At 33.9% G+C, this 13,025-nt stretch overlaps 1 protein-coding gene across 3 annotated transcripts in view; it reads left to right on the top strand.

Annotated features, from left to right (window-relative positions):
• Window positions 1-9: 9 nt before the first annotated feature.
• The window catches only part of LOC123546629 (catenin alpha-2-like), a 29,398-nt gene continuing 16,382 nt past the window's right edge, over window positions 10-13,025 (top strand). For 2 of the 3 annotated variants that reach the window (XM_045333070.2, XM_053550946.1), the window contains exons 1-6: window positions 6,043-6,181; window positions 8,690-8,802; window positions 9,535-9,724; window positions 10,049-10,215; window positions 11,371-11,499; window positions 11,998-12,252. In XM_045333070.2, the coding sequence (XP_045189005.2) occupies window positions 8,713-8,802; window positions 9,535-9,724; window positions 10,049-10,215; window positions 11,371-11,499; window positions 11,998-12,252 (831 nt within the window). In that variant the 5' untranslated portion in view covers window positions 6,043-6,181; window positions 8,690-8,712. Of the gene's footprint in view, window positions 149-6,042; window positions 6,182-8,689; window positions 8,803-9,534; window positions 9,725-10,048; window positions 10,216-11,370; window positions 11,500-11,997; window positions 12,253-13,025 lie in introns of those variants that run through there. The other variant, XM_053550947.1, reaches the window with a different exon arrangement.

Here is a 13,025-nt window from a genome sequence, read left to right as displayed (position 1 = left end):
CAATAAAACTTCAATTTTTCTTCGTATGTTGGCAATGTTTGGGTCGCTCGAAACCATGGATAACTCGAGCATTTTGCTCATCCCCTTGCGGCCTCGAGCGAGCGGTGTTTCACTGTACATAATTTTGTAATTAATGTTTACTTTCTTAGTAAGTTTGTAAATATCTTGTTATAGTAGTGTTTTCCAAAAGAGTTTTTAAATTGAAAAAGAAGGGTTTTTCACGTGATATATTATAGCGGTTCCAAATCTTATAAAATCCATTTTTACTCATTGTTGGAAAGTGTTCAAACCATTTGAAATATTATTATTCTTAATGCATGGAAAGCTACGTTGAAAACTTAATACTACGACAAGAATTCACCAGTTGCGTGTACTGTTTTTTGTTTTTTTTGTGTGTGTGTGTGTTGCAATGGGAGGGGGCGAACCCGCCTCCTTTGAAATCATCTACATCTACAGTGGTCTGCCAAACAATCAATAAAGATTACAATTAACTGGGGTACTTTAGCTGGGGCAGACGGTTAAAAGATGAGAAAGCTCATTAGGAGTAAGTTAAAAAGAACTATATATTACTAATTTACATTTGCCCTCCAAACTGGTGCCCAGGCCCCGTGTTCACAAAACAATTTTCGGTCTCAGATAAGTTTGAGTTTGAAATTTCAATATCAATTTCACTAAAACTAAAAGGTTAAATTCCAACTGAGAATGACAATCAGTTCGGAAAAGCCACTTTAAAAATGTTAGCATAGTAACTTAAAAATAAGTTTTAAAAATGCTATTAATTAAAACATAAATGGCACATAAAATTTCATTATCAAACTCAGATGATACTGAAAATGTTTTGTGAACACGGGACCAGGACTGTATATACTTAGAGAGACCTTTCCAATAACGTATGGTTCTCTGAAAAAGGAGTTCATGTGGTACTGGGAATGAGGTGGGGTCATTATTATTATTAAGTAGCTCATGTGGTGTAAAATAGGGATGTATAACCAGCGGCAACAAGATTGGTCTGCATTTTTTAGGCGTTAGCCGAATGACATGGATTTTGACCTAGATTCTGTAGTAATCGGGAGACGGGACAGGTGCGCGCTGAGAAGATAAACCATTAATTTAATTTATTAAGTCTTAAATGACACTGATTATCAGAAGGCACATATTAAATGGAACATATTTACTAGTTTTGTTACCCTAAACTAAAATGATATGTTCTAATTTAAAGTTTTTAGTAATTTATCACCGCTAGAGAAATCGAAAGTAAACTTCTTCCCCCGTTGCGTACCTCGCTTATGGATGAATGAATTGTGGCTGGTTGTAACTGTAGAGTCAATGTATCCGGTGTCGGACTGTACTCGGTTTCGCACACACGGCAAATTCATGTTCTTCGTGAAAATAAAGCAGAAAATTTAACAATTCTTTGTTATTATTTCACGAAACTGAGTTATTCCCTACATAATTTGACACCAGGGGTCTTTCCCCACTGGAGCCTCGCTCTGGCAAGTGCAGACAAAAACAATAACAACACCAATATGGAGGCCTACTGAAATTTTTTAATTTCATGAAAATAATGGCTTTGCAAACAACAACAATGTGCAAATTAAATTTAAAAATCATTATTCCATCATATATTATGTAAGTATTTACCTATTACTTTACCCAAATAAAAAAAAATTCAACATTTATTGAAGGTATCCCAATCTGCAAATGTTTGTTTTTTGCTTTAAGTTATTGTTTTTTTAACTGAGAACTTAATCAAGTAATTAAAGTTATGGGGGTCACTACTAGTGATTTAAAAGCTAGGGTTTTATTTTCATGTCAACTGCTTAAGCCTTTTCCAGTCCAATTAATTGTACGCTGGCCGACATATTGTGCTAGTGGGTTACTTATGGGGGATTCTGACCCAACACGAAATTATTTCAGAATCAGCCTTGGACGTCAACTCATATTCACCTTCTATCACTGAAAGGATACCTATTGATCATTTAAATTTGCTGCTCAGTTGGAATATTTGCAAATGAATAATGTGTTCGTATTTGCATATCCAAATATTTTCTGTCTGTACATTCTGTTTAATTCTGAATTTTTCATGCTCCAAACATTATTACCTCTACGCCGTTTGTCTTTTTAAAGACATTTCTTGTCACAATATTATGAGAGGATGTTTCAAAGCATTTGGGTGATACTGCTTGTTTTACCATAGTTGTTATGTACGTATTGAGCTGCTGACCATTGTACTTGTCTAATTTTATAAATGAGGGGTTTTTGTCCCGGATACTACTAGATGGTGGAGCAGTAATCAAGCTGAGGGTGGGCATAAATGTTCTTTAATTTTTTCAAGGCTTGATTGTTTGTCATTTCTCTTGATTAATCTAAGAAGTTAAAGTGGGTTATTTGCTTTTGCTGTTACTTACATGCTTTGACAAACTGAGGGTCAGAGACCATTAATTCAATTAAGTACAGGTAACTTACTGGGAATAAGGTAAGCGTATACCTGGCAATAATGTAATGTTTGTCTGTTCTGATAGGTCAGTTATATAAGCAAACCCGAGGAGTGATTATATTATTTTTTTTGTAATTGAAATATTTTTTATTTTTATTTATTTATTTATTTATTTATTTATTTATTTATTTTTAATTTACAGTATTTTATTACATATTTTGACAAAATTTGCTATATTTTGTGTGTGTTGAAAACAACAACAACAACGTTTTATCAAAAGAATTTCTTCCGCCGTGCAAACGGTGTAGACAAGGGGTCATCTCATTCACACGAAAATTACTTAAATAAAGTACATAATCACTATTCATGTTTTTTCGTCCGATATTTTGGTGGAACTAAGATAGTTCTTGAAAAATATGTGATTAGAGTATAAATGTTTCGATTTACGGAAGGCCTTACACGTCACAATTTTATAATGGAAGTCTATGGTAAAACAATTGGTGGTCTCTAACCTGAGATTTTTTAAATTACTTTAGGATTGATCCTTGAGAAACTAGTTGATCCACTGAGATGCTAATGGATGGACTCCCAGAGTATGAAACTGGAGCATGATTACTGCAATTTTCCAATCTTTTGCAACTTTACCACTGTCAAGAGCTCGTTTTAAGAAATACCTTATTCATAATTGGTCCGGTATTCTCTGTTTGTAATTTGGAGAATCTCCATCAGGCTGCTGGCTTTATTTATGTTTAGGCCCTTCAATCACTTTTCCACATCCTCAATAGATCATAATACATTGTATATGGTCCAAAAAGTGCACGTCTGCGCAAAGGCATATATTTGTAACCGCTAGATCTATATCCCTTTGGTTACTTTGGTTACATTCTATATAATATTATGTCTTTGGTTACATATAGTGATTGAACATTGCATGGTAACTAACAATTTTGCAACCATCAATTTACAACTGCCTAAATAATTTTGGTTACACTCTATATGTCTTTGGTTACCATTGGTTATTAATTAAATAGGTTGAAAAAATGTGTTATTAATTCCCTTTATAGCTAAAAATATTTAGCTCAGAGATGTTTATAGCAGAGCTACCGGCGCCGCGAAGCGGCGCCGACAGCGTCGCATTACGGTTAGACGTGTGAAAAAGAAAATGAATAAAACTGTGTACAGACATTACTATCGAGTTGAAAATTCGTGGTAAGTTTTTGGAATCGGTGTTGTTCGGGTTTCTTCCAGTACGCAATGCTCATAGTAATTAATCAGTAAGACGTCAATAGACGCTTGCTGTTTACAGTTGACAAAAGCGTTTCGCTTACTGCTTTGAACGTTGAATAAAAATGTAAATGAGCGCCTGATAATAAGAATTTAGTGCTAAATACATTTTCTACGAAGAAAGAAAGGTAAAATACAATATTTTCAATGTGAAACGATTTTCGTCACGCTGCCGCAACTGAAGTTTATTATATATACTTATATTTGTGGTGATGACGTCATATTTCCACACTGGTGCAGTGGTTAGCGAGGTCGCGTTGAAATCCAAAGGTTGGGAGTTCGATCTTCACCAGAAGCGTCATTTTTTTTTTTAATTTCTTTTTTATTTCAGTTTTTTTTATCTTATTTATTATGGGTTTTGAAAGTATTGTAAAAACAATAAAGTCATTCATGTGATATTTAACAAGTGTTTTTGTAAGTGATGTCAGGTTCCAATGTAGTACTGTCTGTAGCCTACAGTAGTCAGTAGATAAAACTTTTTTTTTAAAAAAAAAAGGTTTTTGGATCAAAATTTACAGGCATTGAACTGTGAAAAGCACAAAATGCTCTTCTCCCTGTTAACATATATTTCATCCACAAGCTTAAAAATCACTGACCAGAGTTTATTACTAGAAAAAAAACTATTGACTATGAATTATCAATAAACCTCAAAAAGGCTCCTACTAGTAACTACCATTCCTAATCTGTATCAGTTGTGCTAAAAGATTAACCATAAAAATGTTAACTTCGCAGTTCAGTAAATAAAACAGAAGTTTTCGAGAATTTCGGCAAAAAGTGATTTTCTCTGGGTAAAATTCTCATCATTTACATGTACAAAGCTAGTCTTTTGGTTTTTAAACAAGCTTTGTACATGTAAGTGATTTTCATTCTCCCATACCAGAGGTCTATCATAGCAGTATTTTGCCTTAAAGCTGGACACATTATTCTTTCTAAAAAGAACTGTAACTTTCTTTAAATTTAATCTTAATGCATTCTAAGACATTCATTCAGAAATCAGGAATTATCATTAATTCATGAAAATTTTAATAGATCGTAAAGAACATAAACTTCCCAAAACGGATCCATAATTCCAGGTCATTCCAGCAGCACTCCTTTAATTTTCAAGGGGCACTGGTGATTTTTCAAGGGAGCTCTGCCTTCTAGGTAGCACCTAAGTTCATATTATGCTGTTATGGATCTCTGCGCTGAAACGAATCCCGTACTGAAACCTAACCAGGAATCGTGCCAGAAGTCTGTCACGCTATAATTTCATCAAATGAAATGCAATGAACTCACCTTTTATTTTAAAATGTTTCTAATTAATTTTTCTTTTGATCTGGTATAAAATAATCCATGCAACGTAATTTGAACACAAGTTATACACACAAGTTTCAAATTTTTACCCCTGTCTGCAATATTGTGTACGCCATATTGCAGTTGTCACCAGATCAGGGTACTCTTCATTTGAAAACAAATATTCGGTATAGAATTGTTATTTATCGACCTTTTCTGAGAACTTAAACTTTCTAGGATGTTTTAATGAATTTTTATCGAAATTGGTTATGTTTATGATTGAAATAAATACATTAATAAGTGGAATTTTGAACTTGATTTTCAAAAATAGCCACGTGCTCTGAACTGTTGCATGACGTCATCCGTTTCTCACGAGAGAAGTGTGCGAGATGTTGCGGTTTGATACTGGTTAGTTAACCAAATGGGGTTTCGCCATAACGTAATGGACGCGACCATCAGAAAATACGCGACCATCAGAAAATAAAAATAGCGTCAGTTAAGTTATGCTAGCCAGAACTATTCCCTTTAAATATAATAATGTGGAATGAAAGAATTTTAAAGAAATTTATATCATACAATTCCATTATTAAACTCAGAAACTCTGATATTCATTGAATAACATTTCTTTAAGTAAATTTTACCCAATTAAAAATATATATTGGTTATAACCAAAGGGATATAAGGAGCCTTTGCGCAGAGGTGCACATTCTTGCCATATCTACAATAGATATAAGGATCACTGATATCTCTGACCAGTACTTGTTGAGCATTAATAAGCAGAAGCTGGTACATATATAATAATTATGTAATAATTGTATGAACTTTTAAGTTTATACCAAACACAACTCTGCGGTGATGGTTGGATGATAACAATATCTGTTCTTGTTTTAATTCGTTTAAGTACAACATTGTTGAAATAATTGGCTATTCTTTTATCACCCAACGTAAATTGCATAGTTATAAAGTTTCCTGATGGAAATTAAACCGACCGTACTTCGTTTGACCACAGTCTTAACTATCAAACAACTTTCTTTTTTGTTTTTACCGAAATTTCACCATATAATGATAATTTATTTGGGAAAGATACTGTTGGTTATATGTAAGGTCAGCCATTAGAATAGCGGAAGTTAGACGGTGACTCAACTTACGGAAGAGATCGAATTTGTGATATAAACAGTACAATTTTTGGTAAATATTTCTGTTATTTGACATAGGAAGGATTTATTTACGCCGATTTATTTTAGTATATTTAAAATTTTATAGAAAATATTGTTATGAGAATCGTATAAATTCTTGAACATCTCGCTCGTACATTGTTTAGAAAACTGAAATTACCCCACCCAAAATTTGGAGGATTTGTAGCTAAAAATTAAAATTTAAGCCTAAATTATGTAGTGGCTAGGGGTCCGGTAACCAGTATTATCAATTTTGTTGTACTGTTATGTACTGTCACAAATGGATATGGTAATTGCTGAGGAAAAGTTACAATTATGTAGTTGTAAGGAAGTGGCTATTCCTACGGTCCCGTAAGAATAGCGTCACAGGCTATTCCTACGGCTCTCCCGTAAGAGTAGTGAAATAGCCCGCAAGTGGCTATTCCTACGGCTCTAAAGACAGTTTTGTATGTCCATCTTGAACTGCATTGTACGGAATTAATTTAAATGGTATATTTTCGAACAAATTGTTTACCTTTTAGTATCACATCGAGAGAGAACTTTGCATGTCAATTTTCAAGAAAAAATAGTTATATATAAGGTGGTTTTGAAACGAAAAACGTATACGGGTGTTGATTTCGCCAGATTCTACTGTATACGCAGAAATTTTAAATGACAGGCAAAATCAAGATATAAAATTTAAAGTGATAATTTTTTAAAGAATCATTTTAAGCTTTTATTCATGAAAAACGTTTGAGGGTGTTGATTTGGACAGAATTTATATGCAAAGAAATCTCAAGTAAAAGGCAAAATCAAGACATAAAATCTAAAGTGTTGAATACTTTTTAAAATCTTTTTAAGCTTTTATTTAGTATATATTTCTACGTGTGCATGCCAATTTTCAAGAAAAAATATACTTATACTAAGTATTAATTAGAAACGAAAAGTATATACGGGTGTTGATTTTGCCAGATGGTCATCGACATGCAAAATCAAGTCATAAAGTCATAAAGATTACAGGGAGCACTTTGGTAAAAATTATTATCATTTCATTTCAAACCACAGTTTGTGGTTCCCATATCCTGCCATCCAAATTAATTGCCTTATTTTTTCAGTTCACTTAGAGATAATCGTCTTTAAGATATGTAAGTGTTATTTTACATTGTTTTAAAGAAAATGAAGTAATATTCAAATCACTGAACTTAGCGCAAATATCGGTTAAAAACCAATAATTATCGGTATGTTGTTAGTACCAGGTAGATAAATGGTTTATAGCGGTGGAAGAACAATTCATCAGAAAATAGTTTGTACTGTTTTTCAAGGAATTTGTTTAATTTTTCAAAGTTTCTTTTTAAGAGTTTTACTTCAGTTTAGACCACAATTACTGCCTGTGCTTGTGAACATGTAGAAAATATTATAAGTCTTCTTATAAAACAATGTTTCACATTCTGAGTACATTTTCATGTTTTTTTTTGAAAAGGGGAAAATCTGGGTGAATTCGCCAATTTCACAATAGATACTTATTTGGCAGATGTGAAATAAGTACATGCACTTGTTAAAGGACGTGGCTTAAAGAAGCTGCATAAAATTTGATCTTTTCAAGGAAAAATAAGTTTTCTAATACCACTTGCATTTGGCCTCCATTACATGTTCATTATCATTACGTCACTGTTAAATTTTGATTGGAAGGTAGGTGCATTTTCTTTCGGGTGGTGATCAAATATTCATGCATTAAGGCTTTCATTGCCAGACAGCTACATATTGTGTGTGAAAATGCTTAACATAACATTGACAGGAAAATGTGTCATTTGATGATTTTCCAGCCTTTCTGGTACTAGAGGAAGAATCCAGGCGCTTGCCAGGCACGTAGGAAGCATTTTTAGAGTGGGGACGGGAGCTAGGGCGGCGTACATTTTGAAAGTCAGCCGACCTATAACAAACCCAGTTCCATGAAATGTTAAACAACGTTTTGTGTGTGTGTGTGTGTGTGTTTTTTTTTTTTGTTTTTTTAAAAAGTGGTTGTTAAAACCTCAAAAACAACTACAAAACTGCAGGACACAGCTAAAATTGACTCGTTGTCAAAAGATTGTTAAGAGAATTAGCTTAATTGGTCAAATTTTTGGGAGGGGGCGCCCTGGGCATGAAACTGAAAAGTAAACCATTTGTTCGAAAATATACCAGTTGAATTTATTCAGTACAATGCAATACAAGGTGGACATACAAACTGTCTTTAGAGCTGTAGGAATAGCCACCTGCGGGCTATTTCACTATTCTTACGGGAGAGCCGTAGGAATAGCCTGTGAGGCTATTCTTACGGGACCGTAGGAATAGCCACTTCCTTGTCATAAATTTGCCGTTCTAACGAAGTGTTTCGGGCATTAACCTGTTAACCGGTAATAGTCCCATCTGTATATGGAATGAACGAAAATAATATTAAATATATGGTAAGGTGCATTTTTGATACTATTAAACAAATGTGAATTTTATAATTTTGGATGTTTTTTTATAGTTCTAATTACACACTGTAATTTATATTTTTCAGTGTTGTAAGTGTACCCATCAGACATGGGTTCCTTGAACATAAAATGGGATCCAAAGAATTTGGAAATCAGAACAAAGTCTGTAGAAAAGACATTGGAGCCATTGGTGACACAGGTGATATATTATATAAATCTTACATTTCATTGTTTTTGTAATCCCTTCAATTAAACAGAATTTATCTGCATTCTGTTAACTTAATAAATAAGTTAATTACAGTTTTTAATATTTAATTCCATGTGGCGTTTGTTTGTTGTTGTTGTTTTTTTTTTGTTTGTTTTTTTCAGAATATTTTGGGGATGAAGTTCGGCCTAAACTAAATGGCAAATACATGTATTGTTTTTCCCCAATTTCAAAGTCAGTTTTGTTTTTATTTTTCAGTCAAAACTGCCTCTATGAAACTTTAAGCATTTGAAACACAAAAAAGTATTCTGAGTCAAAGCAGTCATGACCAATTGTTTCTTGAATATAATATTTTAATGAAAAATAGCAATTTTTTAACAAGTCCAAATTTAGACATTTTACGACACATTTTTCCCCCTTTGAATTGTAAAGTCCAGGCCTATCCCAATTCAGTGGAAAAAAATCTACTGTGCTAAATGGCATAAGATACAGTTTCATGAAATCTTTATTCTACCAGTGTTATTTAGAATACTTTCCTGAGCCGAGAAGAAAGTCCCTAAATGAGACGTGTACAAAAATTACTTACTTACTATATTCTTGAATTTTTGGCTTGAATAACACCAGTTTTCAGGATAACTCCAGTTTTGTAGCATTTTGTTTAACACTCCTCAGCACCTACAGCTATGCAAAAACTTCTAGTTTAACTTTTGTAAACACTTTTAATAGGTGACCACTTTAGTTAACCAGAAAGGTCCATCAAGTAAGAAGAAAGGTCGATCAAAGAAGGGACATGTCCTTGCTGCTGCTGTTCAGAAAGCCACACAAAACTTCGTTGAGAAAGGAGAGGAGATTGCAAGAGAAAACCCAGATGTCAAAGAAGATATGCTAGCTGCTGTTGATGAAGTCAGAAAAACAGGTGCATTTATCGGTTTGACAATACATTTTGTACTTAGAAATTCCTTCAGTCTTTAAAAAAGCAATATCACAGGATTGTTTGTTATTTCAGGTTCATTGATATACAGTGGTATTTTTAGACCTCACATCCAGATTCAACTAAAGTTACAATAATGTTGAAGTGCCTGGGATAATCTTCTGTCAATTCCTTCCAATCTAGGTCATTCATACAAAAGTCTGGTTGCCATGGCAACCAAAAAAAGAAAACCTGTTTAAAAATGAGAAACTGGTCTTATGTCTATGATTGAATCAGTTCAACATTAACCATTCATGTATTTGTATTCAGGAGAAGCTATGGGTGTGGCCTCTGAGGAGTTTGCAGCAGACCCTTGTTCCTCTATGAAACGTGGTGCGATGGTGCGTGCAGCACGTGCTCTGTTATCTGCAGTGACGAGACTGCTTATCCTAGCTGATATGGTAGATGTACATCTCCTGTTAAAATCTCTTCGAGTTGTAAGTTCACTTATACTCTTGAAAAATTATAACTGTTACCTGTGTAACTATTTACCAAGCTTGAAATGAAGAGATTTGTTACTAGCCTTTAGCCTGCTAAATTTCTAAAATAAACTGGTCCATCAGTCAATTTGGTCAGTATCATTTATTATTCAAAGGGGTTTTCACTGAACATTCACTTACTGAATAGCGAATACTGCAGACCAAGATCAGCAACTTGAAGTCAGCAAACTATAGGTTAAGGACTACTTTCAGTTATATATAACTGAAATTATTTAATATAATCAGTTTTTACAAGAATTTAATGTGTTAAAACTGTAGTAATCTCAATTTTCAGTCTCATATTATTTGCTTAATGAAGGGCAATTTTTTCCACAACAGTAAATATTGATGACCAATTATTCTTAATTCCTCTTTACAATATATAGTGCAGTTTGAATAAATATATATAAATTGTAGGGGGTTGTGGTAAATATTCTTCCTGTTTTTGGTCCAGTAATCAGTTTGACTTTTCATCATAGAATCATGTTAGTTCCATATCTTTTTAACCGCTTGACAGAATTTTCTATAAATTTTGCATGAATGGAAATTATAGTAAGCCATTGTACAGTTTACGGTTAAGGTGGAGAGAAGATCAAACCATTATGAAACACAGAAAATTTGAGACGACATATACATATGAGCCGCGCCATGAGAAAATCAACATAGTGGGTTTGCGACCAGCATGGATCCAGACCAGCCTGCGCATCCGCGCAGTCTGGTCAGGATCCATGCTGTTCGCTAACAGTTTCTCCAAGTCCAATAGACTTTAAAAGCGAACAGCATGGAGCCTGACCAGACTGCGCGGATGCGCAGGCTGGTCTGGATCCATGCTGGTCGCAAACCCACTATGTTGATTTTCTCATGGCACGGCTCATATGTGCTGAAGATGTAATTTAGTATGAAAGTATTTTCAAATAGCTTCAGATAGATGTTAACCATAATGAAAAGACATGCAGAACTTTTGGCCATGTCAGTGCAAAATAATCCCTGCATTTTAGTGTCTAGACATTACATATCAGTAAACCCTTCCATTTATGAACTCTGGCTTTCTGAACAGCTGTCTCTAGTAAAGGATGCTCAAGAAAATAACTGTAATACTTTGCTATGTTTCAGGTTGAGAATGATTTAGATCGTATTCGTAATGCCTCTAGTCAACAAGAGTTAATGGACAGCTTTAAGGAGTTTGGAAAGAGTGTAGTAGAACTTTCTGAAAGGGCTGCACAGAGACAGGCTGATTTGAAGGTGAGGGAATCAGCCATACTTTATGACTCACAGACAAAACTTTGATTACTGTTACAACAATTTGTCACAAGAACTACTAAAATATTTCTGTTAAAATTTTGAATAAGCTGATACAAATTAAGTCAGTATTATTGTAAAGACCTTTCTGTTAAAGCTTTGTAAACTTCATTAGACAGAGATAATTTATTGGGTAACTATAACATTTACTATAAACTTCTGTAAAATCTAATATTTTTGTGGGACTATAGGTTCATTGTTGTTGTTGTTTTTTTTTTAATGTAAACAAGTGCTGTGAGCCTTTGATCGAAAATTAATGATATATGGCCAAGTTAAAGAACTATAGATACTTTCAGGAGTTTTTATTTTCATAAAAATACACAGCAAAACAAATCCCTCACTTAAATTATGGTTGTTCTATTTGTATTATGTGTAAATATGTTAAAATCCTTGACAAACTATGTTATGAAAATCTGAAATCTAAAATATTGATGTATACAGGACCCAAGGAGACGTGACGACCTTGCAGCATCAAGGGCAACACTGAAGAAAAGTAGCATGATGCTGTTAACTGCATCTAAAGCCTATGTGCGTCATCCAGAGCTTGCTGCTGCCAGAGCTAACAGGGACTGGGCATATGAACAGCTGTGTGATGCTGTAAACACAATATCTGGTGTTGCCCAGGCAACGGGGCAGTCAAGTGCACATCCCTATGAAGGTGCTGGAGAACTTGCTGCTGCACTTGATGAACTCATGGTCAGTTGTCTTATGTATGCTACGAAAGAAAAAATGAATTTGTGCCTTTCTCAAATTTGAGACTGGTTTTAAAATTTGAAGCAAGTTTAGAATGGAAGTTACTATTTATAATTAGTACCACCCTATTAAAAGCTGATTCTATTCTCTTTATAGGAAATTTTTATTGAATGGAATATTCTGCAGTAATTGCAGTTTGGATCAAGATATTTTTCTTGATTGAGTAATGTGAAAAATTGTCCATTTTTAGCTCATCTGATTTTTTGAAAAAAAATGATGAGTTATTGTCATCACTTGAGCGGTTGTCGGCGTCGGCGTTGCCTGGTTAAGTTTTATGTTTAGGTCAGCTTTTCTCCTAAACTATCAAAGCTATTGCTTTGAAACTTGGAATACTTGTTCACCATCATAAGCTGACCCTGTATAGCAAGAAACATAACTCCATCTTGCTTTTTGCAAGATTTATGGCCCCTTTTGTACTTAGAAAATATCAGATTTCTTGGTTAAGTTTTATGTTTAGGTCAACTTTTTCTCTTAAACTATCAAAGCTATTGCTTTGAAACTTGCAACACTTGTTCACCATCATAAGCTGACCCTGTACAGCAAGAAACATAACTCCATCTTGCTTTTTGCAAGATTTATTGCCCCTTTTGGACTTAGAAAATCAGTTTTCTTGGTTAAGTTTTATGTTTAGGTCAGCTTTTATCCTAAACTATCAAAGCTATTGCTTTAAAACTTTCAACACTTGTTCACCATCATAAGTTGACCCTGTATAGCAA

Source organism: Mercenaria mercenaria, chromosome 9 (genome assembly GCF_021730395.1).
Source record: "Mercenaria mercenaria strain notata chromosome 9, MADL_Memer_1, whole genome shotgun sequence".
Lineage (NCBI taxonomy): Eukaryota > Metazoa > Mollusca > Bivalvia > Venerida > Veneridae > Mercenaria > Mercenaria mercenaria.
Note: the sequence above shows the minus strand (reverse complement) of the source record. Positions and strands in the feature narration are given on the sequence as shown.